Raw genomic sequence first — 26,440 nt, forward strand, 5'->3', positions numbered from 1 at the left:
GTTAGCGTTCAACCCCATTTCACGAGCCATCATCTGCATCATAAGCTCCATTCTCTGATTCTGTTCCTGTGCTCTTTGTTTGGCTAATCGCTGTCCCTGTGCCAAGGTGTCTAATAACTGTAAAAATCTTTCCTCTCGTTGATCTGGACCGGCATTCCCGCCTCTATCCATATTGTAGTCGTAGTCTTGATCAAAGAATACCTCCCCTGTGTCTGTATGACTGGATTCTATGTCCACCTGTACAGATGAGCTAGACTGTTCGCTCTGCAGGTCTGAAATCCTATCTTGTCTTGCTTTGCTATTGCGAAAATTATAAAGCCTCTGTCGCATGCTCAAACATAAATGTTCTGATTTTAGTGTTTTGACATTTCGTCAAACACTTTCCCTTCTATCCAGCTGTTCCAAATTCCCTATAAGACCTCCACAGGATGGCAGGACTTATAGCTCTGATACCACTGTAATGACCCTTACTATAAAGGCCACTGAAACCCTCAAACTGGACTTAGGAATTTTGTCAAACAGTTGGCATGTAATCGAATAAGGCTGCAATATTACTAATTGTTGTACAACAAAACCTCAATATATGATGCCAATAATGTATGAACAACAATTCCAGATTATAACACTACCAATCTAAGAGATAGATGACAATATGAAACTCAAATATGAAGTCCAATGCAATTCTGATTTTATGACAGCAAATAGAACTGATTACAATGAGAGACTGTCACAACTATGCACTTCTAACACATCAAGCTCTTGACAATGCAATGTTATGAAATGAACAATAACCCAGTTCAGATTTGGAATGCAAATGACGAAACTTTTACAACAGTTATTAATGACTGGAAATAACTATTTATGCAATGACAGTGCTGACTGTTCTAATCCAGAACATGCAATATTTTGGCAATCAAAACTTCAGTTTGTGCACCTGGAATAGCTCCAATTTTGCCAGATATGAATGCTGAATTAATGCCACACGAAGACCTCACAATCTGCCCCAAACCAACTCACAAAATTGCTGCTGCTGCCTAACTGACAGGGCCGTACAGGTACAGCCTGGTACGGCTGCTAGATAAAAATATTGCAGCATTTTTTGTCACTCCAAAAGCAATAAATTTGGGCGCCTAGGGTTGCTGAATAACCCCCTAAAATATGAAATTCATCCGTCAAGCCAATTAGGAGTTATGAGCAAAAACGTGGGTTCAAATCCTGGACTGGCAGTCTGAAAATAATACACAACTGTGTCTACAAACCCTGTTAATCAATCCACAAATGCTAGGGCACAACTGAAACCCTTATTCCAACCAAAGCAAACCCTTATAACTGAATCTCAATGAAGTCCAAATGAGATGGCTGAATTACCAACTCCTCAAATGCAACAATTCAAGTGATATTTCACACCCTCAAAGTCGCCAATCCAAGGGAGTGATTCGTTCCCAAAGATCAAATAATTTGCAGACCCAAGAGACTACAAATTTGCTCCACAATGGAAGAAGTAGAAGAAATCTCAAATCCAAGTATGTCCAAATGAGAGGCCCAGCCCTCTATTTATTCACTTTTCTAAGAAGTTGCTAGAACTTCTAGAAACATCCTTTATAAAATCTCATTATAATGCACTTTTTATAATAAAGTAATTTTATAAAATAAAAAGTGCAACTCAACTTAAAATTATAACATGTAGGCCCCAATAACACATAATAATAAAATATAACCTCTTAACACTTCTTCAAGAGCAAGATATGACCATCTAATCCACAAAATTGACTCTCTCTCCACACCATTTGCCTACGAGAGTCTGGAATAGGCAAATCCATGATCAATGCCATGTCGAACTAAAGAGGGGACATTACAAATATAGCCAGCAGCAAATAGACCAGGCATGGGCCTTATACAAGAGAAGAACAAGTCACTAACTATTAAAAAAAAGTGAAACGCAGATATTTTGTTTAACATATAACCAAAATCTTTCCAACTGAACAAGAAACTTAAAAAGGACAAGGAAAGTCCGACATCAAGAACTGTGGGGTTCCATTCAGTTTGAGCACAATATGATCTTCGATCAATTGCAGTATGAATACCTCCTTAATTATCAACTTATCCTTGTCAGAAATCCTCAATTATATTTGCCTTGTCTACAATCATGCATCCTCTCAGGTCATTAGGGAGATGAGAGATATTTCCACAGTTATAGAGTTCAAGAATTATGTACCAACCACACTAAATCGTCCTCTATGTTATGCTGATATAGATTCTACAATCTATCTGTTTTCCATCAAGATCATTCATAAATATGAGAATTTAAGGTTTCTATTCCATTCTTCTAAAGCTTATAATATTTCTCTTTCTCAGTTGTATCTAATACTGGACATATGAATATTTTAGAGTCTTAAGGAGTTACTTTCCATTTCTAGAATTGATTGATTAAATGTGAAAATTGTAACTAAAGTCCTTTCAAAGTCAATTATGTATCCATTCGAGTAGTGGATAGACTGGGTATTGATTTTGACAGGTCAATCAAACTCTTTTATGTTGATGTCGAAAATCAAGCAACCAATTAGGGCTGTCTGCTTCCTAGTTAATTAGTTGTTGACTTATGTGTAGGATATAGCTAAAAGTTTACTGCTGTAATAAGCTGATGTTTCAAATTCAATCTTCAGTAAAAGATGGAATCTGTTAATTATTGTGGATCTCTGATAAATAAAACAATTACAAATAAATGCTTGCAGAGAATATCTTACTTGGACAATGCAGAATATCTTTGCTTTCTATGACAGTGATCTCAGTAATATATTTGCTTATCTTTCTCCTTCCACAGTAACTGTAACACTGAAGTGTTGTATAACAAATGAAATAATGATGATAACAGAAAGTAATGTTTATACTATATTGTCACTGACTGCAAGTACTTGAATGCCGTGTGATTGATGCTTTCCCTGCGGCAGCATACTCACATATATATGAGGGTAAAGGACATGACTCCGAAGAGTCATGTCTCTATGTGGCCCAAGGGCTACGTAGAGACATGCCTCTTCGGAGGCGTGTTAATTTAATCAATAACAAACAAACTTTATATAAGTACCCGATAACAATAACAAGGCACGATAAAGAAATTGTCTCCCAATAATAAGGAACCTGATCATTATGAAGTCCGCCGATTAATTAATAATTATGATCTCAGTACTGCTGATAATCCATGAAACATTACAAGGATGTAGGCATATGTATGAGTATACGTATATTAATATATATACATATATGTATGCTTATATCTCTGTGATTTATGGAATCAGCAGTAGTTTCAGTATATCAAATAATTCAAATTTTACTTCTTCTGATGCTAAACATTAACACTCCCTCTTTAGCTAGGGAGAAGTAAAACATTAATTAAGTCAGAATCATCATATAATCAGCACAGTATGAACAGTAAATGATCTCTACTTGCACTTAAGCAATGTCTAGAGATATCCATTGTGATTAAGTTTCTATGATCTCTACTTGCACTTGAGCAATGTCTAGAGATGCACATAAAATCTCTACTTGCACTTGAGCAATGTCTAGAGATGCCCATATAATCCCTACTTGCCCTTAAGCAATGTCTAGAGATGCTCATAATAGGTTTATTATTTACAAGATTGTCACCTTGTAAATAATTTTCTACAAATGAATATGTCCATGAAAGATCATCACCTTTCATTACATATCAAATACTACTAAGTAACCAATACAGGCATAAACTCAAATGAAATAAATATTTTATTTCAAAAATTTATCATTACAATTAATCATACCAAGTTTTTTTCTAAAGTATTTCAATTTCACTTTAGCAAGAGGCTTGGTAAGAATATCAGCAGTTTGCTCATTTGTACATATGTATTCCAATTGAATAACTCCTCGATTCACCATATCTCTAATGTAATGAAATGGAATTTCAATATGTTTGGAGCGGTTGTGAAATACTGGATTAGAAGAAAGCTCAATACAACTTTGATTATCACAATAAATCACACTGGCCTTCAAATGTCTTTTGAAGAGATCTGAAAGCAACTTTCATAGCCATACTGCTTCTCTAGCACCCAAGGAAGACACAATGTACTCAACTTCGGTGGAACTCAATGCTACTAAAGTTTGTTTCTAACTAGACCAAGAAATCATAACAGATCCAAAATTGAAACAATATCCTGAAGTACTCTTTCGCTCAACGGAGCTTCCATCCCAATCAGAATCTAAATATCCAAGTAATTCAATGTTGACTTTGTCATATTTGATTCTCATTCCATTAGTACCCTTCAGATATCTCAATATGTATTTAGCTGCATGTAAATGTATCTTCTTAGGAGCACACATAAACTAACTCAAGGTGTGAGTTGCATAGCATATGTCTGAACAAGTATTGACCAAATACATCAGGGATCCAATAATTTGTCTGTAGTAAGTAGGATTTGCAGCCTCAGATTTGTTTATATCATCTTTTAGTTTGTGTAGATTTATTTCCATAGGGGTAGCAGCCAGTTTACATTCCATCATTCCAAATTTGATTAAGATATCAATTGTATATTTTCCCTAGTTTAGTATAATACAGTTCTCTTGTTGCCAGACTTCTAATCCCAGAAAGTAGTGAAGTAACCCTAAGTCTTTCATTTCAAATTTTGCAGTGAGTTCTTGCTTACATTTCTTTATGAGATGTTCCTCACATGTAATTAGCAAATAATCAACATACAACACAAGAATAATCATATCATCACCTTTAGTTTTTAAGTATAGATTTGGGTCAGCTTCATTTTTGGCATATCCTGATTCAATAGGTGATTATCTATTCTTTCATACTAGGCTCTGGGAGCCTATTTAAGTCCATAAAGTGCTTTCTTTAATTTACAAACATGAGTCTTGTTGTCATAAGTATTGAACCCTTCTGGTTGTTCAATATAAACTTCTTCTTCAATCTTACCATTGATGAACGTTGTTTTGACATCCATCTGATGTATTTTCCGTCCTTTAGATGCTACAATTGCTAGGATTATTCTAACTGAAGTGTACTTGGCAACAGGGGCAAAGGTTTCTTCATAATTAATACCTTCTTTCTGAGAGAAACCTCGGGCTACAAATCTTGCCTTGTATTTTTCAATACTACCATCTGAAGCATGTTTAATCTTGAACAACCATTTGGAAGAGACAACTGATTTGTTCTTAGGTCTAGGTACAACATTCCATACATCATTTTTCAATATAGAGTTATATTCCTCAATCATTGTTTCCTTCCATAATTGATGTGAAAGTGCTTCTTCAACATTAGTAGGTTCAGATTTTATGAGTTCAGATAGTAATGCAACATAATAAGATTGATTTCTGGTCCTTTTGCTTTCTTGAATTACTTCATCTAGTTCAACTTGATTTTCTTCTAACATTTTTCTAGCCCAAAGAGGTCTCTTCTTATTGTTATTGTTGATGTTTTCAGGTTCTATATGATTAGACATGGAAGAGAAGTTAGAATCATCCTCCCTCTCAAATTCTGTAGGTTGATCTTCTTCTGAAATAGATTCATCACTATTACTAGAAAGTTTAAAGGCTATGTCTTCTTCAAATATTACATCTCTGCTAATTTCAATTGTCCTTTGCCCAGGAATGTAGATCCTATATCCTTTTGTAGTTTCACTATATACAATGAATATTCCCTTTTTTCCAGAAGGCTCCAATTTGGTTCTTTTCTCTTTTGGTATGTGAATATAGACTAGACATCCGAATATTCTCAGGTGGCTTAAATCTGGTTTAACGCTTGTAAATACTTCTTCTGGGGTGGTATTTTCTAATATGGAGTGAGGGCATCGATTTTGAATGTAGACAGCAGTATTGGATGCTTAAGCCCAAAATGAGTAATGAAGATTTTGATCATGTAACATGGCTCTGGCTGATTCAACAATAGATCTATTTTTCCTTTCAGCTATTCCATTCTGTTGAGGATTATAAGGTACAGAAAACTCCCTCTTAATTCCAACAGAAACACAGAAGTTTTTAAAGATATTAGATGTGTATTCACCTCCATTGTTAGACCTTAGGATATTGATCTTTTGACCTGATTGGTTTTCAACTAAGGCTTTAAATTCTTTAAACTTGGATAAGACCTTAGATGGCTCCTTTTGTTTCAGAAAATAGATTCAAGTTCTCCTAGAGTAATCATCAATGAAAATTATATAGAAAAGACATCCATTAAGAGAGGGGACTAACACAGGACCACAAAAATCTGTATGAATCAATTCAAGAATAGATTTAAATTTATGATCACTTTTGGAAAAGGAATGTTTAGTATTTTTACCTAATGCACACCCTTTACAAATACTTGAATGATCTGCTTTCAGATTAAGTAGACCTTTTACAATTTTCCCTATAGATGATAAGGCTCGAAAGTTAAGATGACCTAGTCTCCTATGCTAGATTTCAGAGGAGTTTGGCTTATCATTACTAAGGGTTAAGTTTAAATTAGGATTTTGGTTATTACAAAGCTTATAAAGACTTCCATCTCTGATTCCAATGGAGATGGCTTCCTTAATAGTTGAGTTCTTAGGCCACGATAGAACTCTATCTTCTTGAAATGTAATTTTGTACCCTTGATCAACAAGTCCGGAGATGGAGACAAGATTTCTTTTGATCCCTGGTACATATAGGACATTCTTGAGTTGAATTGGATTCCAGAATTCAGTTGTATAGAACAAGAACCAATTTCTTTAATAGGGTGAGAGGAATTATCTCCAATGGTTACTTCTTCTAATTCATATTTTGAGAAGGTTTCAAACTTATCCTTAAATCCGATGATCTGACGAAAAGTTCCACTATCTATGATCCAAGTATTGTGATTAGTGTTTAATTCGCTTGAGAGAGCTACAAGGAATGCATAATTTTCTTTATCCATTTTCTCAACATTTTCTTCTTTAACTTCTACTAAAGCTACTTGAATTTTCTGCTTTTCTGGACATACATAATAAGAGTGACCAAGCTTATCACATTTTAAAACATCTAACTTTGGACCAGTTACGTTGTTTGTGAGATTTGTGATCTTTGTTGAAATCCTTCTTGTTATTCTTAAACTTTCTTTTCTTATTTGATTTGGTGTATAGTGCTTGGATGTCTCCCTCTTTATTTGAACTTAGACATCTGGAAGCTAGTCTAGACTCCTCTTGAGTGCATTCATTCTTTAGTTGATCAAATTTTGAAAGTTTGGGTCGTGAACTTAAACCTCGAATGAAGGTTTCCCATGATAGACGAAGACCTCTAAGAGCAATCATGCTTAGTTCCTTATCATTCACTTGGTTTTTCATAGTTGCAAGTTGATCTTTTAATTCAATAATTCTTAAGAAATATAAGGGTATGGATTCTCCACTTTTCATCTTTGTATAAAGTAGATCTTGTTTCAAAGTTAATAATCTACTTGTATTATTGATTTCAAATGTATTTTGAATGGAGAAAAACATTTCAAATGCAGTTTGAAGATTAGCTATAGATGGAAGTATATGATCCTTTACTGAGTCTATAATGATCTTCATTGCTTTATTATTATGCCTTTTCCACGTTACTTTCTCTGATTCATTTTCAGGCATGGGTAAATTTGATTCAATGTATTTTTCTAATTCCATTTCTCTTAGCACCATTAATAATCTGATTTTCCAAGATGAGAAGTTTGATGCTCCATCTAGCCTATCTTCTATTCTTACGTGATTCACCATTTTAATGCTTTGATTGTAAAACCTCTTTCTATAACTTTTGAAATTTAGATTAGAATGAATACTTTGTAAAAACTTTCCTGTCAATAAAGCTCTGATACCATGTTAATTATTGTGGATCTCTAATAGATAAAACAATTACAAATAAATGCTTGCAGAGAATATCTTACTTGGACAATGCAGAATATCTTTGCTTTCTATGACAGCGATCTCAGTAATACATTTGCTTATCTTTCTCCTTCCACAGTAACTGTGACACTGAAGTGCTATATAACAAATGAAATAATGATGATAACAGAAAGTAATGTTTATACTATATTGTCGCTGACTGCAGGTACTTGAATGCCGTGTGATTGATGCTTTCCCTGCAGCAGCATACTCACATATATATGAGGGTAAAGGACATGACTCTACGTGGCCCAAGGGCCTCTTCAAAGGCATGTTAGTTTAATCAATAACAAACAAACTTTATATAAGTACCCGATAACAATAACAAGGCATGATAAAGAAATTGTCTCCCAATAATGAGGAGCCCGATCATTATGAAGTCTGCCGATTAATCAATAATTATGATCTCGGTACTGCTGATAATCCATGAAACATTACAAGGATGTAGGCATATGTATGTGTATACATATATTAATAGATATACATATATGTATGCTTATATCTCTGTGATTTATGGAATCAGCAGTAGTTTCAGTATATCAAGTAATTCATGTTTTGCTTCTTCTAATTCTAAACATTAACAGAATCAACTTCAGTTATCAGCTGGAAGGGGTTTTTTCAAGTAAACAAAATGTCATTTAATAGTCCAATGTATCTTTCAAAAATAAATTCTAAAATGTAATAATACTTCAAGGAAGTTTTCAAATATTATTTTCTATATGTTATCTCGGTAAAGTATTTTATGTTTGTCAACACTTAGACCCATGAAACATTTTTACCCAACATAGATCCTTTCAGATCAAAGAAATCAAAAAAAGAGTAAACATGGGTTGAAATCGAACCGAACCAGAAATGTATAGGTGTCTATCTACCCAAATATAAAGGAAAATAAAAGCATTTTGAAAGATTATAAAGTGACATCTCTAAATCTTCTAGTATATCAATGATAATGAGAATTGTACACATCAACGTAATGAAATAAAAGCTAAAATGATAAATTTGGGCTAACAATCTAATGGATGCTGATGTACCACTAAACGACGAGGTGTTCCTGACACTGAAACATCTCCATGATGTAGCCTTCGCTTTTCCAACAAAATTGTAATTTCCCTTTTTAGCTGCAATACAAGAGTAAATATGAGGAGAAAAATCTACAATAGCATAATCTTTTTGCCTCATTAAATATAAATGCTTTTTTATTGTAAATCAAGTTTGATAAATTAGCTATATATATTATATATATACCTGTTCAATTGCTTCAGTTACATCATGTGATGGTAGCTCCTCTGTTCCTACTTCAAGAACAAAGGTTTGTTTACTCTTTATCTACAATTATGACCCAGCAGAAACCAACACTTTCATTAGCAAGCATAATACTCGCACATTACATGATAAACTCACCATCTAAAGAGACATCAATTCAACCCAAAAGCATATATAGATGTCGAAGAAAGAAATAGTATCTAACAGAGAATGAGAGAAGGTGGCAGTTGTACAATGGCATGATCATAGAGCATACTCATCCAGAGTTACATATTCTGAATTGCATTCTTTAAAACATATGTAGTTCAACTCCTTGAAGAATCATCTCATTTTAGGACAAATCATCTTCTGGCAGAGATGTGTACTGTGGTCTTTCAAATTTGTGTGATATATTAAAAGTAACTACTATCCTTAATACCAAAGGAATGCACCAGCTTATTTTTCAACTTCTATTACCGCTACAGATTGCAGAAAACATAAGTACTTGCCAAAACCATACACAACAAACAGAATGCAGTCTTAACAGTACCATAGTTCATTCTTGTACCATGTCTAATAGCTCAAAGTTTAACATTCTAGGTTTAACCTAACCCATCTTGCTTTCTTCGTGATTCCTTTGTACTTTGTGTACACTGACATATCCCAGGGTCTGTTTAAGCTTTAAAATTTATCCTATATTTCTTTCTTATTGTAATTTGCAAATCCTGTTTTGGTTATTTGTGAGTCTTAATATCATTTCTCTCACTCTTATCTTTCAGTCTTTCATTCACTAAATACCATTTCTTCTCACCCTTGTATTTAGGCGTAGGTTTGTTGCCTCTTAAGTCATTAACACTGTCTTGCTAAACAATCAGTGTTCTCCAACAGGTAAATATCACATTATTCAGTTGTTATGTCCCCTTCTCAGGCCTAGTCAATTTAGAGGCATTCAGCCTAATTCTGAATTCATGCAGGCTAACCGGTTATGGTAAGGGGACTCCAAACATATTGGAAAGCATAGATTATTAGATAGGTTCAATCTTTCTTGGTTCCTATATATGGCAATGAGCATAGTTAGCAGTATGGATCATAATGACACTTCCAGAATCATTTGCAAAATCACGGGGCATCATACAAACTTCTTACAGAGAAAATATATTTTGAGTAAGTCTCCAAGTTGGCTCCAGTCATCATCCCACTGCAATTTTATCATGTCATCATCAGAATTAGATTCTGATTCTAAAGAGTTTGCATTTTTTTTGCAACTTGGGTGTAATTTTTAAAATATACACTGAAGTTTCTCATGTTTAACAACAAAAATACTTAGCTGATTTTATTAAAGTTGGTTACAGTCCCTCAAAAGTGGACATCTAGGGTAAACGGTGGGGGTCTTGTAATGTTATGATTTAAAAGGGTCTTTTGGTGGGAAAATTAATTATTTTATATTTTCAGATTGGATTGTTTTCACCCAAAGCTATAAAACGAGGTCAAGAGGACTCATTTGCATATGCAGAAAATTTGACACCATTATGCTGTCGGATTGAGCCTGTGAATTCTTTTGTAATCTTCTATGGAGGTAAATCCTCTTTAGATTTCTAGTCTCAGATTTCAAACATACTCCTACCTAGACTGATGTGGTTTCATTCAAGAATCACCAATGTGCAGATTGAAGTTTCCGGCCGTGAAGATTTTTAATGTAATATAAGTTGCAAATTTTTGGGTATGTTTCTAGCAATTTATCCCCTTCTCAGGCCTAGTCAATTTAGAGGCATTCAGCCTCATTCTGAATTCATGCAGGCTAACCGGTTATGGTAAGGGGACTCCAAACATATTGGAGAGCATAGGTTCAATCTTTCTTGGTTCCTATATATGGCAATGAGCATAGTTAGCAGTATGGATCATAATGACACTTCCAGAATCATTTGCAAAATCACGGGGCATCATACAAACTTCTTACAGAGAAAATATATTTTGAGTAAGTCTCCAAGTTGGCACCAGTCATCATCTCACTGCAATTTTATCATGGCATCATCAGAATTAGATTCTGATTCTAAAGAGTTTGCATTTTTTTTGCAACTTGGGTGTGATTTTTAAAATATACACTGAAGTTTCTCATGTTTAACAACAAAAATACTTAGCTGATTTTATTAAAGTTGGTTGCAGTCCCTCAAAAGTGGTCATCTAGGGTAAAAGGTGGGGGTCTTGTCATATTATGATTTAAAAGGGTCTTTAGGTGGGAAAATTAATTATTTTATATTTTCAGATTGGATTGTTTTTGCCCAAAGCTATAAAACGAATCAAGAGGACTCATTTGCATATGCAGAAAATTTGACACCATTATGCTGTCGGATTGATCCTGTGAATTCTTTTGTAATCTTCTATGGAAGTAAATCCTCTTTAGATTTCTAGTCTCAGATTTCAAACATACTCCTACCTAGACTGATGTGGTTTCATTCAAGAATCACCAATGTGCAGATTGAAGTTTCCAGCCATGAAGATTTTTAATGTAATATAAGTTGCAAATTTTGATGTATGTTTTTAGCAGTTTATCCCAGATTTTTTGGTGTGTTTCAAAGTGGTTTTGATGTGTTTTCAGATTGAGCAATAGAGCTGCACATCTTTCTTGCATGTGGAAGGTTTCATGATGACTTTGGATGCCAAGGGGAAGATAACTTTATTCTGACCTAAACACTCATATAGAGAGCATTATTTAGCCTAGCCATCAGAATTTGAAGAGGATTCCGTGAGCTTCATGATTGGATGGTACAGACCAGGTACAAGCCACACAACCTACAGACCCAGTGAGTGGTCCTGGGCATAAATTGCCTATCTTCACTTGTCTGTCAACTGCTGTTTGGTGGCGCCTTGAGGTTACGGAAGCTGGATATAAGAGTTCGGAGTGGATTTTGATGTTGCTTGGATCATAAAGGGATCATACGGCACCTGTTGCTGCACTGAGCTATTGAATACAATAGCAGACCTGCAAGCATTCTATTTCTCGTCATTATGAAGCAGTCATGTGGCAGTGCATTTGTGTGGAGATGTTCCACAACTTTTGCAGACCTGGAGGGTGTTTTGATTGTTTTCTATAGTTGTTACAATGCTATGACCTGCAATTACTGTATAGCAATCCTGCAACAGCTCTTTCAATCATGTCAGATCTGCAACAATCACTATCATCTTTATTTCAAGATATATTCATGTGGTAATTAACTATCTTGCTTATCTCATCTTTTGGCAACTCTTTGGAGTGAACTTTTATCAGAACATTTTGTATTGCACTTACATAAATACTGTTTATCTATAGCAGCACTTACATAAATGCTATTTATCTATATCAGCACTTATGAGAACAGTTGGATCAATATTTGACATGTTTCTGTTGTAGTTACATATTGTCAAAAAATTAAAAATCTAGGGTGATTCTGATTATATGCAATGTCTCCATTTTTAGCAAGTTCCTGCAGTTGGCCAAGCCAGTTCACCATCGCAACCCTCGTGAGCTGATGGTAAGATTTGAGGGTCTCAGTTGTGTGGTTATAGGCTTTCCAACAGCCTATGGTGTGTTTTGGCTCTGTTTGAGAGACTTACTATTTATAATAAGTCAATCTGTTGGTTCCGATGAGCTCAGTTGAGTTAGAGGAGTTGGGTGATGCTCTCAGTTTTTATTTCGGGCTTCCGGTTTGAGCTCCAAGAATCTTGGAGGGAGCATCTATTAATAGTAAGTCACCCCGTCAAGTTCATTCATCATCAGGATCACTTTGGTGTTGTCAGATTTCGATTCTGATGCTTCTTCAGTTGTTTTCACAAGAGGGGTGAATTATTATTATTATTCATCTAAACGCGCTGAGGTTGCTATTTTTGTTGGTGTTGTTTGTTGGTCACCCCAGTATCATAGCTCGTTGGAACCAGGGCGAAAAGTTTTAAATCGTGGGAACAAGAAACAACGGCCTTACATGTCAAAATAATAATTTATGGTGGAAAAGGTCATTTTCGGAGCTAAAAGCAATTAATAAATTAGATTATAATGGCACTTTATTATAGTTTAATGTTGTGTGTGGGAAGCTTCTTAAGTGAAGTTCATTTGGGAAACTTTGTGCCATTTGGAGATTATAAATATGGGCCCATTTGATGGGTAAAGCATCCGATTATTTGATTATCTTATTTTGCTTTGTCGTCTTTGTGACGTTTCTTAAGTCTGATTTTTCTGTGCCCTTGCTGAAGTATAAGGGTTTTTTCTTGAGAAGTTCATTGTAATTCGCAATTGAGGTATTGTGAATTAGTTTTCTGAGAATTGTTCTTTATCTCCATTGATGTATACATTGTGGCTGGGAGATATTGTTGGCGTCTTCTCATACTGTTATTACTATTGCTGAGAAGCGCTTGGGAGTTGGTTAATTTGGAGTTATTTGAGCACCCATTTGTATTTGTTGCTAGGTGTTATTTTCTATCTGCACTTTGGGGGCAGCATTTTATATTATCTGCAATTGCATTTGTTTGTTGGAGAGTTCTATTGCTGCTACTAGACTTCATTTCAAAGGGTTTCAAGGCATGTCTTACCAGTAAGCTCATGGATTATAACTTCTAATTTTTCTGGGTATTGCTGATTTGGATAATACGAGATATTTTATCAACTGGATTGTTGGTGTTTCGTGAAAATACTCAGTATCTAAGTTGATATTAAAATCTGGAATTTTTCGCTGTATATTCCCCATGTAATATCCAAATATTTGAGTTGAAATTATTATTGTAGTATCTTCTATTTTGCCGCTATATTGTTGTATCATAAATTGCAAAACCTCAAAAACAAAAAATCATTTCTTTGGCGCAGATTGTCTGAGAGCCAGTAGGGCTCATTACATTATAGCATCAGAGTTGGATATCTTAGTAACCTGTCCCTTTAATTATTTCTGCAGTTGCACCTCTCTCTAGAAGTGATGGAGAATTTCATTATTACACTAGTGAGCAGAAAAATCAGTTCATCGAAACCCACAAACCCCAGTTGAAGATCCTTTTTTAAATTGTGATGTCCCTATCTAAATAAGATTTAATAATAAATAAATACTAAATTAACAAAGTTTATTTAACCAATAATAATGATGTCAAATTTAATTAAAGAATAGATAATTGATATTAATAATTCTAAATTAATAAAATGTATAATGCAAAGTTGCATGGATACAGATACGGATACAAATACGGAAACGGTATTGGGTACGGATACGGCCATTTATTTAGACACCCAATATGGATACGGCTGGATACAACACTGATAAATAATACATATACATATATTTAACATAGCTTTCTAAGTTATTGTAGGAGATTTTCATTACGTCAAAAGTAATATTGACACATAAATGCTACGTAAATATTTATAAGTTAATTTAATACTTTACAATTTGTAAACACAGTAGAGTTGCATTAGAAGATAACCCAAAAACGGGTTGCTAAAATAGAAAAAACATTTTATTTGTCTTTCTCATCTAGTGGAGGTTTTTTTTAATACTATTTTTTTTTTAAAATTGCTTTAATATATATTTTTAACATTAAAGGGAAGATCTACATCAAATATTTAAAAAAAAACAAATCCAATAGTATTTGGTACGATTGGAAAATCAAGTTTATTAGTCAGACATGGGTACAATATTCGACATGTATCCGAGTAGTATTGGATACGTTTCCAAATTGGATATGGGGATATGCGCGCCCAAGGAGGGACAGAGGAGTTTCTGGCAACTCTGGTATAATGATAACAAATACTAATTAACAAAGTCAATTGTCATTAATATGTTAATTAATCATTCTTATTATTGTTCTTATTACTAATTAACAAAGTTAAATAATTAGTCACCATTATTATTAATTAACAAAGTTAATTAACAAATAAATTAATCAATTAATACTGGTTGTATACAAACTATCCCCGACAATAAGCTAATGCTATTAGCATCAAGGATTAATAAAGTCACAAAAGCAAACCTATGGCTACTGTAAGACCTAGTCTAGGGGCACGTCCTTTGCTGCAAACAAATATAAAACAATAGTAGTCAAGGATGCATTTCCCGTTCACCTCCTTCACCCCTAGCAGAAGATGAATGAGCACGTTAGGCTCGACATCTATAGACATTACATTACCACAACATGGAGTAACCTACCAGGGGGTTCCGCCTAAGGATGACCTTTTATGCTAAGCATCACATGGATATTCAAGATGGGGTTATTGTGCACAATTCATACCTCACGTACTGCTGGAATCATGCCCTCTGCATCTCTTTGGGATCTTTCAGAATGGGCTCTCACCGGTTACGTATACAAACTAACCACTAGATTGACAAGGATGACAAGATTTTCGGCCTCTACCCCCTAGGGGAGGTGGAAAGAGACTCAATTCATTTTCCATTAGGGAGAGGTTCTACTGCTTGTTCAAAGAGTCTAGGTCCCTTTCTTCATTTTTCATATATACTAATCAGTGGTGTCCTTCCCTTTATTTTAAGGAGTCCATATGCCTTTGTGACCATACTTTGGAGGTCCTAGTTTTGTCGAGGTAGACTTCAAACCAGCTCAACACCTCCTCTACACTTGTGTCTCCTACCCGAGGATAGAAACAGTCACTTGGTCCTCCTTCAGTTCACATCAGATTTGTGAGACCCGTAGTGGCCACACTTGACAGCTTCACCCTCTCTCCAATAGTTATTTCAGACAGTGTGAGACACAACCTTACCCAAACCATATCCTTCCATTCGGGGCTACTTCTCACCTGAGGAGTATTTTGTCTTTTCCTTCTTTGTTCTTTTTCTTTTTTGCTAGTTCTTTCTGCGAACACCGTTTGGTGGCCCTGTTGTCGGTCGTTGCCTTGTACTTTTTCCAATCCCTTAGGCCCTTGGTGGTCTCTTGTTGGACATTAATAAACTTATCTTATCAAGGAGAGGCTAGTGTAGATTTCAGTCAATCAGTTATTCCCAAAATAAGGTCGGGATCAACAACCCCAAGCACCTTGTGAGCATTGTCTCAAGAAAAGCTTACGGGCTTCAATCTGTAATCTTTGGGGGAAAGCCTATTGAGGATGGGTGTCTAAGAAACCTAATTACATCCAAAGCGTCCTTAAACTAAATTAACAATAAGGTTAGCATAAAATTAATAATCATGGATAATAAGACGTCTATTTTGTTAATAAACATATATATAGTTTTCTTACTCACATAAATTAAACGTATTCTATTAAAACTTGGACGAATCTATGTTGAACTAGTCTAAGCTTACCATGGGAGATTACATAAAAGTTCAAAAAGTGCAAGAAGGTTAAATGTAATGGCGCCTTCTAGCTTTACCCTAGATTTTGCCCATAATGATGGTTACTAATCTAAGTTACGGTATTCATCACTGCAACCCAAAGTTGGTAATCAGTTCATTCCAAAGTTGCATTCACTGCAAAGTCGTCTATAATCTGAGAAATTCGATCAAAATTTGTTTAAAAGGACCCTACACAAGTTTGTGGAGATTTTCAGCAGATGAGGATAGGTAAAATAAGCCCATACAAAAACCATAGCAAACGACCAATGACTTTGGTCACTGTTGATTTATTCTAATAGTTTTTTTAACATTTTTTAACTGCCCAACCCTAAAACTACATTGTTTTGGCTTGTTTTGGGGTTTTAGAAAACATTTTACTGTTGCTAACAAGAACCAATATCATGCATCCAAAAACATTTTACTTCTGTTGTTTTTTCCGCTGCCTACAAGAATGACAACCAGGGCACAACTTGGTTGGCACATTTTACTTGAAACACCAAGTCTGGTAAAAACGACATTCTTCAAACATTCAGCACCTAGAGTTGGTAGAAATTTCCCTTGGTTGTAACAACTCACAGCATTTAGGCATTCAGCTCACAGTACAGAGGCATGTTTTTCTTCCTTTACACCTAAAGAACGAACCATTCATAGTATAGAGGCACATTCAATTCAAAGGCACATAGGTATACTTTCAAAGTGTCAACTTAATCTTTCAATCTTATGTATAATCCTTTAATCTTATTGACACTAGTTGACTTGAAATATTTTATTATAAATACAACGATTATCTTATTGTAAATATTTTAGTTTTTTAAGGAATATTAAAAGATTTCAACAATATCATACTGATACACAAAAGCCAGAAAGAAATAATATGAATCTTGGGTAATTTTGTTCTGATCTTAGTAATTTTATGGCTTTTTGTTGTTCTTATTTTTATTTTTTTGTTGTGTATTGTTTGTGGATTCTATCATTCTAAGAATGGTTGCAAGTGATTATGGCAAAGGAAACCCCCATTTCAACATAGATAGATGCTTCCCATTATGGAAATATGTGGAAATGGTTCGACCAATGCCAGGTGGATGAGGTTATGTATATATTTGCAGTCATAGCAAAGAGGACTCTAGAAGCTCTTATAGTAGAGTGAAAGCGCATCTATGATTTATTCCTCGAAAAGGCATTAAATTTGATACAGAGAAGTCAAGAGTTAACAGAGTGCTACCCAAAACCCTCCTTCAAAACCACATTTTGAACATATACATTCAAGAACAAAAACAAGCAGACGAAGTTACTAGGAGGGCAAATTCTTCTCATCTGTTGCAAAATCGTAAGCTTTCAAAAAAAAAAAAAAAAACATTATCTATGGCTTCAACTACCACTCCCAATGACCCACTCGTAGAGGGCCATCTATTCTTGTGTTCTTCTCAACAACCAGTAATAAGTAAGAGAGTAATGTAGCCCTTGGAAACACCATTTCAAAATGATGCTCGAGATATTAATGAGCAGGTCATAGTGAGATGCATCTATACAAATGGATAGTCATTTAATGTTGTTCACCATATTCAAACAATTCTCGAAAACTTTGAGCTATTTAAGGTAAATTAAATTATTTAAAATTTAAATATGTTTCAAAAATCTAGCCATTTTAGTTTAGTAAACTTTCTATGTTTTTAAATTTTAATTTTAATCTTGATTTTACTTTATTGTTGTTTTGAGCTTAAAATAGGTTGTCGAGACCCGTTTTGCCTCCAACACTATTGTTTTGAGATGCCTTGTTAAGATTAAAGAGGCATTGTCTAGAATGGTAATCAGTGCTAATTACAGCATATGGAGGCAATATAATAGTGCCAAGGCAGTTGCCACTAAGGCATTGATACTAGACGACTCTTGGTGGGATCATATTCAGTACCTTTTGAGGTTCACGAACCCTACAGTGAGCATAATCCAATAAACTGAAATGGATATGCCTTTCTTGAGTGAGGTATATGATGGCATGGACTCCAAAATTGAGGATATTAGAAATATCATAAATGAGAGAGGAAGATCCTAATGAAAAGTTCTTCAAGGAGCTATAGGTAAATCATGGTAGAGAGATAGAACAAAATGACTACCCCTTTGCATTACTTGCCTTTGCATTGAGCCCCAAGTTCTGTAGGCAATTGGTCCTTAGGGGAAGTACCACTAAAAATGCCCCATGCAGAGATCATGAAGTTGCTCACGGGTACAAGGCAGCCCTTCGATGACTCCTTGAGCATCTACAATTTGTAGTGATGTCTAAGGTCTGAATTTATGAGTTTTGTGAGCATTGATAATTATGGTCTTGAAGCTCTAGAAGACGAAAACAATGTTGATGCTCATAAATGGCAGTACTTCTATGGACAAATGTGCCAGCACCTGCAAGCCATTGCCATAAAAATTTTATCACAAATAAATTCTTTAATCTTCATATTCTAATTTCTAAATTCTTGTTGATGAATATTCAAAACTCTTAACTCTCTAATTTCAAAATTGTAAATCTTGATAGGTTGTGAGTTCATCAACATGTGAGAGGAACTAGAGCACATACTCCATCCACTCAAAAAAATGCAGCGACTAAACTCCAAGAATGTTGATAACTTGGTCATTGTGCATTCAAACTTGAGGCTCACAACACACAAATAGAATACTCAAGAAAAGGGGAGGCAAAACATTTTGATGTTGAACCAGAGTTTGCAGAGTTGGAAACCCACTTTGATGCACTTGCAATTGATGATGGTGGCCACAAGATACTTAGTGATGTTGAAGCTGATCTTGAGGATGGGCATGAGGTTGCTAGTATTCATGCTAGTGGAACTGTTTGTGCTTCTAATCTGATTTGTTTGATGATTATTTATGATATCTGATCACATATGGCTAATTAGTAATGTCAACATTATTGTTTTTTAACTGAAACATTCATATGGTGATGTATTTTGACATTTTGTTATGTCATTCAAATTAAATCGTTAATATATGTGGTGGTGTATTTTGCTATGTTGCTTTAATATTACCATAGTGTATGAACTTATTTGCAGCAGCATATTTATACCATAGTTGGAAAACTCGCCAAATGCAAAAACTCGCCAAGCCCCCCAAAAGTTTAATCGGGAAAAACTCGGCGATTTAAAAAAAAAACTCGGGAAAAACTCGGGAACCTAAAAAACCGCTGAAATTTAATTAAAAATACATTTATTTTGCAAAATTTAATGAGAAGATGCATCTAATAAGTTAATTAAAGACAATACAAAAGAAAGAAACAAAGTTTAGATATATATAAATGCATAATGCGTACAAAATTGCATTCTCATGCAGAATGCTCATGGTAGGAAGCAAAATAGTAAATTACTAAATAGTTTCAATCTGTCAAACTAGAAGTAAATACTAAAAGTCTAAATACATCAATACAATGTGACAATGCCAATCACATCTTCCTCTTTCCACTTGCACTAGCAGGAAAGCGAGGGGGTCTAGTCCTAGAAGAAGTGCCCCGCACTGGGATAGGGCGTGAGCTGCGTGACTGTGAACTCTGTGGCTGTGCCCCCTCGCTCGACGTCCCTACTGACTGGCTCGGCGTCCTGGAAGAGGATGCATCTCCTCCTAATGGTAATGTCTGATCCTCGCCTAAATCATCATCATCCTCGTCCTCATCCTCAATGTCATCCATAGTGAACTGAAAATCAGTGTCAACCTCCCCCTCCATGGCCTGCCTCTCCAAATCAGCGATCTCATCTGGTGTAAAAAATGGACTTGGCTCCTGTGCTGTCCAATCAGAATAAAGATCTATCTCATCTAGATCAAGCGGACCAGGTAGTTCTAAGAGCTGTGACTTTTTTATGCGCAACTTAAGATTATAGTGCACATAAACAAGGTCATTAAGCCGTTTTTGAGTCATTCTGTTTCTTTTCTTTGTATGGATGGACTCAAATAAGCTCCAATTGCGCTCACAATGGGATGAGCTACAAGGTTGGGATAGGACTCTGAGAGCAAATTTCCTTAAATTGGGGGTATTGCCACCCCAACTTGCCCACCAAGCATCTGCAAAACAAAATTTAAAAAGTTATAAAGCAATAAAAAACAAAATCAAAAGCACAACTTATCAATTAGCAAAAGTTTTAATGTTTGACGCTTTACCTGGTGCTTGAGTAGATCTTGCTCTCTTTGCTAGCATAGAAGAGAACAAAGGACCCCTTGATTCCACATAGATTTGTTGTTCGGTCACAATAAGGTCTCTCTCCTCTTCACTTGATATCATTCTCTCAATGCATTTAGAGAGACCTTCCATGACCTCTCCATTAGGATCTGAGTAGGAATCATCAACCCTAAAACAAATAGAAAATGATATCAAGTCTTACTACACAACCTTAAAAAGTAAAGTAAAATAAAGACTTATTAAAATCCCAACTTCAAGGACAATCAATTATCATAGTACCTGAATTTGGGATTGAGGAAGTAGCCTGCTGCATGAATAGGTTGGTGGAGCATATTGTTCCACCTCCTATCAATTATTTCCCAAATGGGGTCAAATCTGAGACTGTCCCCGTGATAGTAACTTCTAACAGCCTCTTTCGCCCTATCCATGGCCTCATAAAGACCTCCCATTGGGGATTGCTGCCCATCACATGTGCGCAAGACTAGAACCAGGGGCAGAGACATCTACATTTGAAATTTGAAAAATACAAATTAGTTAATAACATAGTAAGTTATGAATTGAAAATGAAACTTGAATAAACTAAAAGTCTAAAAATATAATGAAGTTACCTCCACAATCTCCTTAGCCTTTGCAAAAAAGCTATCATCAAAGACTATTCGTGCCACAGCTTCTCCTTCGGGCTTCTTTGAGTAAGGTGAAGCAACCCAATCAGCACACACAAACATTTGCTTCAAAGCCAATATGTGGTCAAGAATACTTTGCAACGTCAAGAAGACCGTTGCAAACCTTGTCATAGCAGGTCTCATCAAATCTTTGCCTTTAGTGGCTTTTCTCATCAAACTGAGAACCCATGGGTGATTATAGATATATTTCGTGACTCGCCTAGCATCTTCCACAACTGGACTCACCCAATCAAGTTTTCCTATGTCCTCCAAAAGAAGGTCAAGGACATGTGCTGCACAAGGTGACCAAAAAAGTGTGGGATGCCTCTCTTGGAGGATTCTACCTAAAAGATTAGCAAAAAATCAATAATCAGTAACAAACTTTCCATATTTAGTATTTACAAATTACATCAAATCTAAATTGAATAATACCATAGCATTACATTCATGATTCATATTGATTCAAATATAAAAAATTAAATCTACCTGCTGCCACATATGCTGCTGCATTATCTGTGATTATTTGCACCACATTCTCTATTCCCACCTCCATGACAACATTCTCCAACATTAAAGCCAATGTGGCTGCATTTTTCACTTTGTTGGAGGCATCGACAGATTTCCAAAACACCACATCATCTTTGCAAGCAATCAAGAAGTTAATAATGGTTCTACTTCTTCCATCTGTCCACCCATCAGATAAAATGGTGCAGCCATACTTCTTCCACTCTTTCTTTTGGTCTTCTATCAACAATCTTGCCCTACCAACCGCTTTGTCAAGCAACCTACAAAATTTAAGTGTAATATTAAATAAAGTGTAAGTGTTAGTAAAAAATTAGGAAATAAGTTATAACAATTAAGATTTAAAATATAACAATGAACTAAAGTGAATCTCAATTATTTACAATTACTAAATAGTAAAATACTAACCTTCCACTCATATCCTTGCGATTAGGCGGCTTGTACCCTTTGCCTGATATTGTCATTGCATTCACCATATTGACCCAATAGGGACTATCAGCGGCATTCATTGAGATATTGTTGAAAAACCAAAAATCAGCTGCTGCAATATCAGTTTGCTCATGCACCTCCTTAAACCATGCAGTGCCCTCTAATGATGGCTGTGCTCCAGGTGTGTTCCTGGGCACAAAATAACCACCTATCCCTGATGGGGATCTGGATGGTGATGATGAAGAAGTAGGAGATGTAGAAGAAGTGGAACCGGTAAAAGAGAAATTTTGTTTGCGGATCCGTGGGCCACGAAGAGATCCTGGTATGTTCTCAAGTGCTTCTTCTTCCTCTTGCATATCAAAAGGAGCTCCTTCAGATTCAGCTATGGCTGCCCTCATAGCTATTTTTGCCCTCTCCCTATTCAATTTTTTCTCTTCAGCAGCTGCAAGTAGGGCATGGATGAATCTTTTTTCTTCATCAGTTACCTTGAGACAAGGATTTGAGTCATGTTTCTTTATGCCTGCAAGGTGGTATTTGAGGCGGTTTATGCCTCCAGAAATAATTCTCTCACAGGGAATGCATATCACCTTCCCAATATCATTTGGATTTGGAGCTTCATAGGCATACCGCCATGCCTTATCTCTTGCATTTTTAGGCCGAGTGCCTATATATCCAGATGGGCATGGTGTTTGTGGCCACTCTTCTTGTGGGTTTGTCATTTTTTTAATGGTTGACCGTTGCCCTACACATAAATATATAGAGAAATGAATAAACAAAGTTAGAACTTAGAAGCTAGGGTTTCAAATGATTCAAACTTGAACCATATCCTTAGCAAACAACAAACTTCAACCATATCCTTAGAAGCTAGGGTTTCAAATGATTCAAAATGATTTTAAATGATTTGAAAACATTTACAAAAAACAACAAAAACAAAAGAACATTTGTTATAAAACTATAAAAAGTTTTCAAACTATGATAAGATGAACATACCTGGAAAGAAATTTGTCTTCTAAAATCTGTTAGAATCCTCTACAATCCACTCAAATCCGCCTTGAATCACTTGCAATCAGCCAAGAATGCCTCCAAACCTTCTTCTCTTCACTCCTCAAGGTTCTAAACAATGCAAATACAAGAAAGAATGAGAAAAAACACACTCACTGCCGCTTAAATCCTCACAGGCCGCGTTCACCAGTAAACCGCGAGTTTTTAGGAAAAACTCGCCGAGTTTTTGCCGACTACTCGCCGATTACTCGGCGAGTTTTTACCAGTTTGCCGAGTTTTTAAATCGGCGAGTTAACTGGTTAAAAACTCACCGAGCTAGGAAACTTGCCGAGTACTCGGCGAGTTTTCCATCTATGATTTATACACATTATTTAAAAAAAAACTTGAATGGACGAACCCAAGCCCAACCCCAAAAATAGTGAGTGAATGTCGAACCTGAATGTTGAACCCACATCCAAACCAGAATCTAAACTAGCAACTTAGTTGTTAATGCTATTAGTTGTTTGAAATGAGAAATTTGGATCTGATCTACTACAAGTCTGATCCTTTGTTTGCATTTGATGTTCACAATAATCTTTACCTGATTTGAATGACTGTCAAGTCCCCTTCTTAGATGGCAGATAGTTGACTAGGGATTGGCCTATTATTGGGTTCATGTAGGCTAGTGAGGTGGAAAAGGGACCCATATGAAGCTTATGAAACTGTGCAGGGACTTTATAAACCAAACTGGACAATCTGAGGCACTTTCATAGATTTTAGAAGGGATTCCTATCTTTAGGAATTGACGAGGATTTGACCAAAATACACTAGGGTACCTCATATATCATTTTGGAGGTTTTGGTTGCAATTGCTATTTTTAGGGAAGGTCTTTAAATTTCAGGAGGGGACTGCCAATTGACTATGTGACCACTGAAAGAGTTGAAGAGCATAGCAAAGTGGCTTAGGGGTGTTTATCATTGATTTAAGACAGTTTCCTATTTTTCAAAAGAACAGCTACTTTTCAAGAGACTACCATCACCCCAATACCAATGACAACTTCGGTTTTCAGTTTGATGGCCAAATGACAAGTTTATGGATAAATTCAGGATATTAAAGTATTTGCTTTAATATCTTATTTAATAAATAAAAGGAGGTGCCTGAATAAAATAATAATAATAAATTCTTAATAAAAGGGTTCCATGGCATGCCTCCCTAGATGACTTAATGTTGTTTTTAAAAGAGGGACTTTGGTTATTGAGAATAATACCCTCAATGGGTTAAGCTCTTTAGAAGATTATTTATTTTCAAATAAACTTTATAACATAAGAGGAAAACCCTAAAAAGGTACAACTAGTGTTTGAAGAGAATAAAGTAACATTGGGGCAGCCATTTTTAGCATTCAGAAACCATTTTTATATCAAAATTTTGGAGATAGGAGTTCAGAGAAGAGTTGCATGACAGATTAGTTTTTGTCATGCTCCCTGTTTAAAGTCCTAATTATGATGTCTCCTTCTCAAAGACAAATTTGGTTAAAAAGTAAATAATAAGATATAAAATAAACAACATATTTATAGTAAAAATTATTATATTTTTATAATATTTATAATAAAAGAAAATCCAATAGATAAATAATATCATAATATTTAAGAAAATAATAATTAATAATAAATAATAAATAATATTTTGATAAACCATCATGTCCCCATTTGACCAACTATAGTAATATCACCAAAATAAATCCAAATTAATAGGCAGCAAGAAGCAATTCATTTATCAAAGACAATGACAATCTTCAAACATAGCAACCAATATACACACAACAATCTGTATACATCAAAGTCTTATTGATTATCGAATATGACATAAAGCCACCTATGCGTCGATGTTACATACAAAGATAGAGAGGTAATGAAAGGATATTGGGCTGCAATACGAAAGATCTACAGTCAGAGAGATAACTTGGTAGAATAAATTTTCATGTGGGCATGCTACTTTTCTTCTGTAGAAGCTTTATATGACATGCATGTGAAGAACGACCCTATAGAGTGGTGGTGGAACTATGGACGTAAAACCCTTGAACTGCAATCATTTGCAGTGAGATTGTTCTTACAAGTAGCCAGCCTTCATCTTGTGAGAGGAATTGAAGTACTTATGGTATTAGTCGTTCACTAAAGAGGAGTTGATTAGGGTCAAAGAAAGTGGACAACCTACTATACATTCATAGCTCACTTCAGGTTTTCTCCTGTGGAGCCTAGGTACAAGGGAGGAATTTTGGCAAAATGAAACCAAATTTCACTTGATGGAGAAGTTGAGCCTTGGTGGAAGAAATGTTGAAACAAACGGCTTCAGTAATTTTACCTGAATTCAACTACCAACAAAGGAACTTGAGCTTGAAAGCAATGAGTATTTGGGGACAATCACATGAGGACATAGAAATGGATGAAAAAGAAGTGTGGTAAATAAATGTCTGATTTTGTTTTTCTGTATGCATATCAGCCATCAAGCTATCAAAATTTCTAAATTTGTGTGTTTTAACTTTAAAGTTAATCTTAAACTTTCCCAGTACTCTTGCTTTGAAAGTTCAATATCAAATATTTTCAGTTTCTATGTTAGCAAAATAATAAATTATTATATTATACTAAAAAATGTCATCTCCAAGTGCCCCTATCTCCTATTTTGTAAAAACAAGCATTGATACAAGAGCATCCTTGGGTCGTTGGCAATCTTGCATCACCCAAAAAAGTTTCCTTTTAGTTTTGTTCCTATTTTCCAGTTTTTATCTTTTTGGTAGGGATCCTTTGAGTTGGATCATTTGTTGTCGCGAAGCTCAGGGTATAATCTGCACATCATCGTTTATTTATGTCTCAGTTCGCACCTCATTTGGATACTTTGCAGAAGAGATATTCAGTTGTTGGCAATCTTGAATCATCCAAAAATATTCCTTTTAGTTTTGTTCATGTTTTCTAATTTCTATGTTTTTGAAAGCAATCCTTCAAGTTGGACCATTTGTTGTTGCGAACCTCAAGGTATAATTTGGACATCATCGTTAACCTACGCCTAGGTTTGCACCTCATTTGGATACTTCACAGTGAATATATTTTGGATTCTTGTTCAGTTTTGTGTGTTCTTCATAGTTCTAACGATCAATTGAGTTTTCCAATTTCACGAAGTTATTTCTCAAACGGCGAAGTTGTGGCTCATATCACAATGATTCTAAATCTATGGCCAACATCTATCTCGGACTAATGTTTGTATTTTAT

At 35.2% G+C, this 26,440-nt stretch overlaps 2 protein-coding genes across 6 annotated transcripts in view; both read right to left on the reverse strand.

Moving 5' to 3' along the window:
* EDD1 (glycine-tRNA ligase) overlaps nucleotides 1–26,440 on the reverse strand; it is a 426,585-nt gene that overhangs the window by 352,137 nt on the left and 48,008 nt on the right. For all 5 annotated transcript variants that reach the window (XM_089786876.1, XM_089786879.1, XM_089786878.1 and 2 more), the window contains 2 exons: nucleotides 9,129–9,209; nucleotides 8,915–9,001 (listed from right to left, as the gene is read on the reverse strand). In XM_089786876.1, the coding sequence (XP_089643002.1) occupies nucleotides 8,915–9,001; nucleotides 9,129–9,209 (168 nt within the window). The remainder of the gene's footprint in view (nucleotides 1–8,914; nucleotides 9,002–9,128; nucleotides 9,210–26,440) is intronic.
* On the reverse strand, nucleotides 19,686–23,032 carry LOC149551329 (uncharacterized). Its single transcript, XM_089786881.1, has 6 exons — nucleotides 22,179–23,032; nucleotides 21,735–22,033; nucleotides 21,195–21,592; nucleotides 20,866–21,089; nucleotides 20,568–20,755; nucleotides 19,686–20,471 (listed from the first exon to the last, which is right to left on the reverse strand). Exons 1-6 carry the CDS (start codon nucleotides 22,916–22,918, stop codon nucleotides 19,858–19,860), a joined length of 2,463 nt encoding a protein of 820 aa, XP_089643007.1. The 5' UTR covers nucleotides 22,919–23,032; the 3' UTR covers nucleotides 19,686–19,857.

This window comes from Cupressus sempervirens, chromosome 6 (assembly GCF_028749045.1).
Source record: "Cupressus sempervirens isolate cs-2001-9-10 chromosome 6, ASM2874904v1, whole genome shotgun sequence".
Taxonomy (NCBI): Eukaryota; Viridiplantae; Streptophyta; class Pinopsida; order Cupressales; family Cupressaceae; genus Cupressus; species Cupressus sempervirens.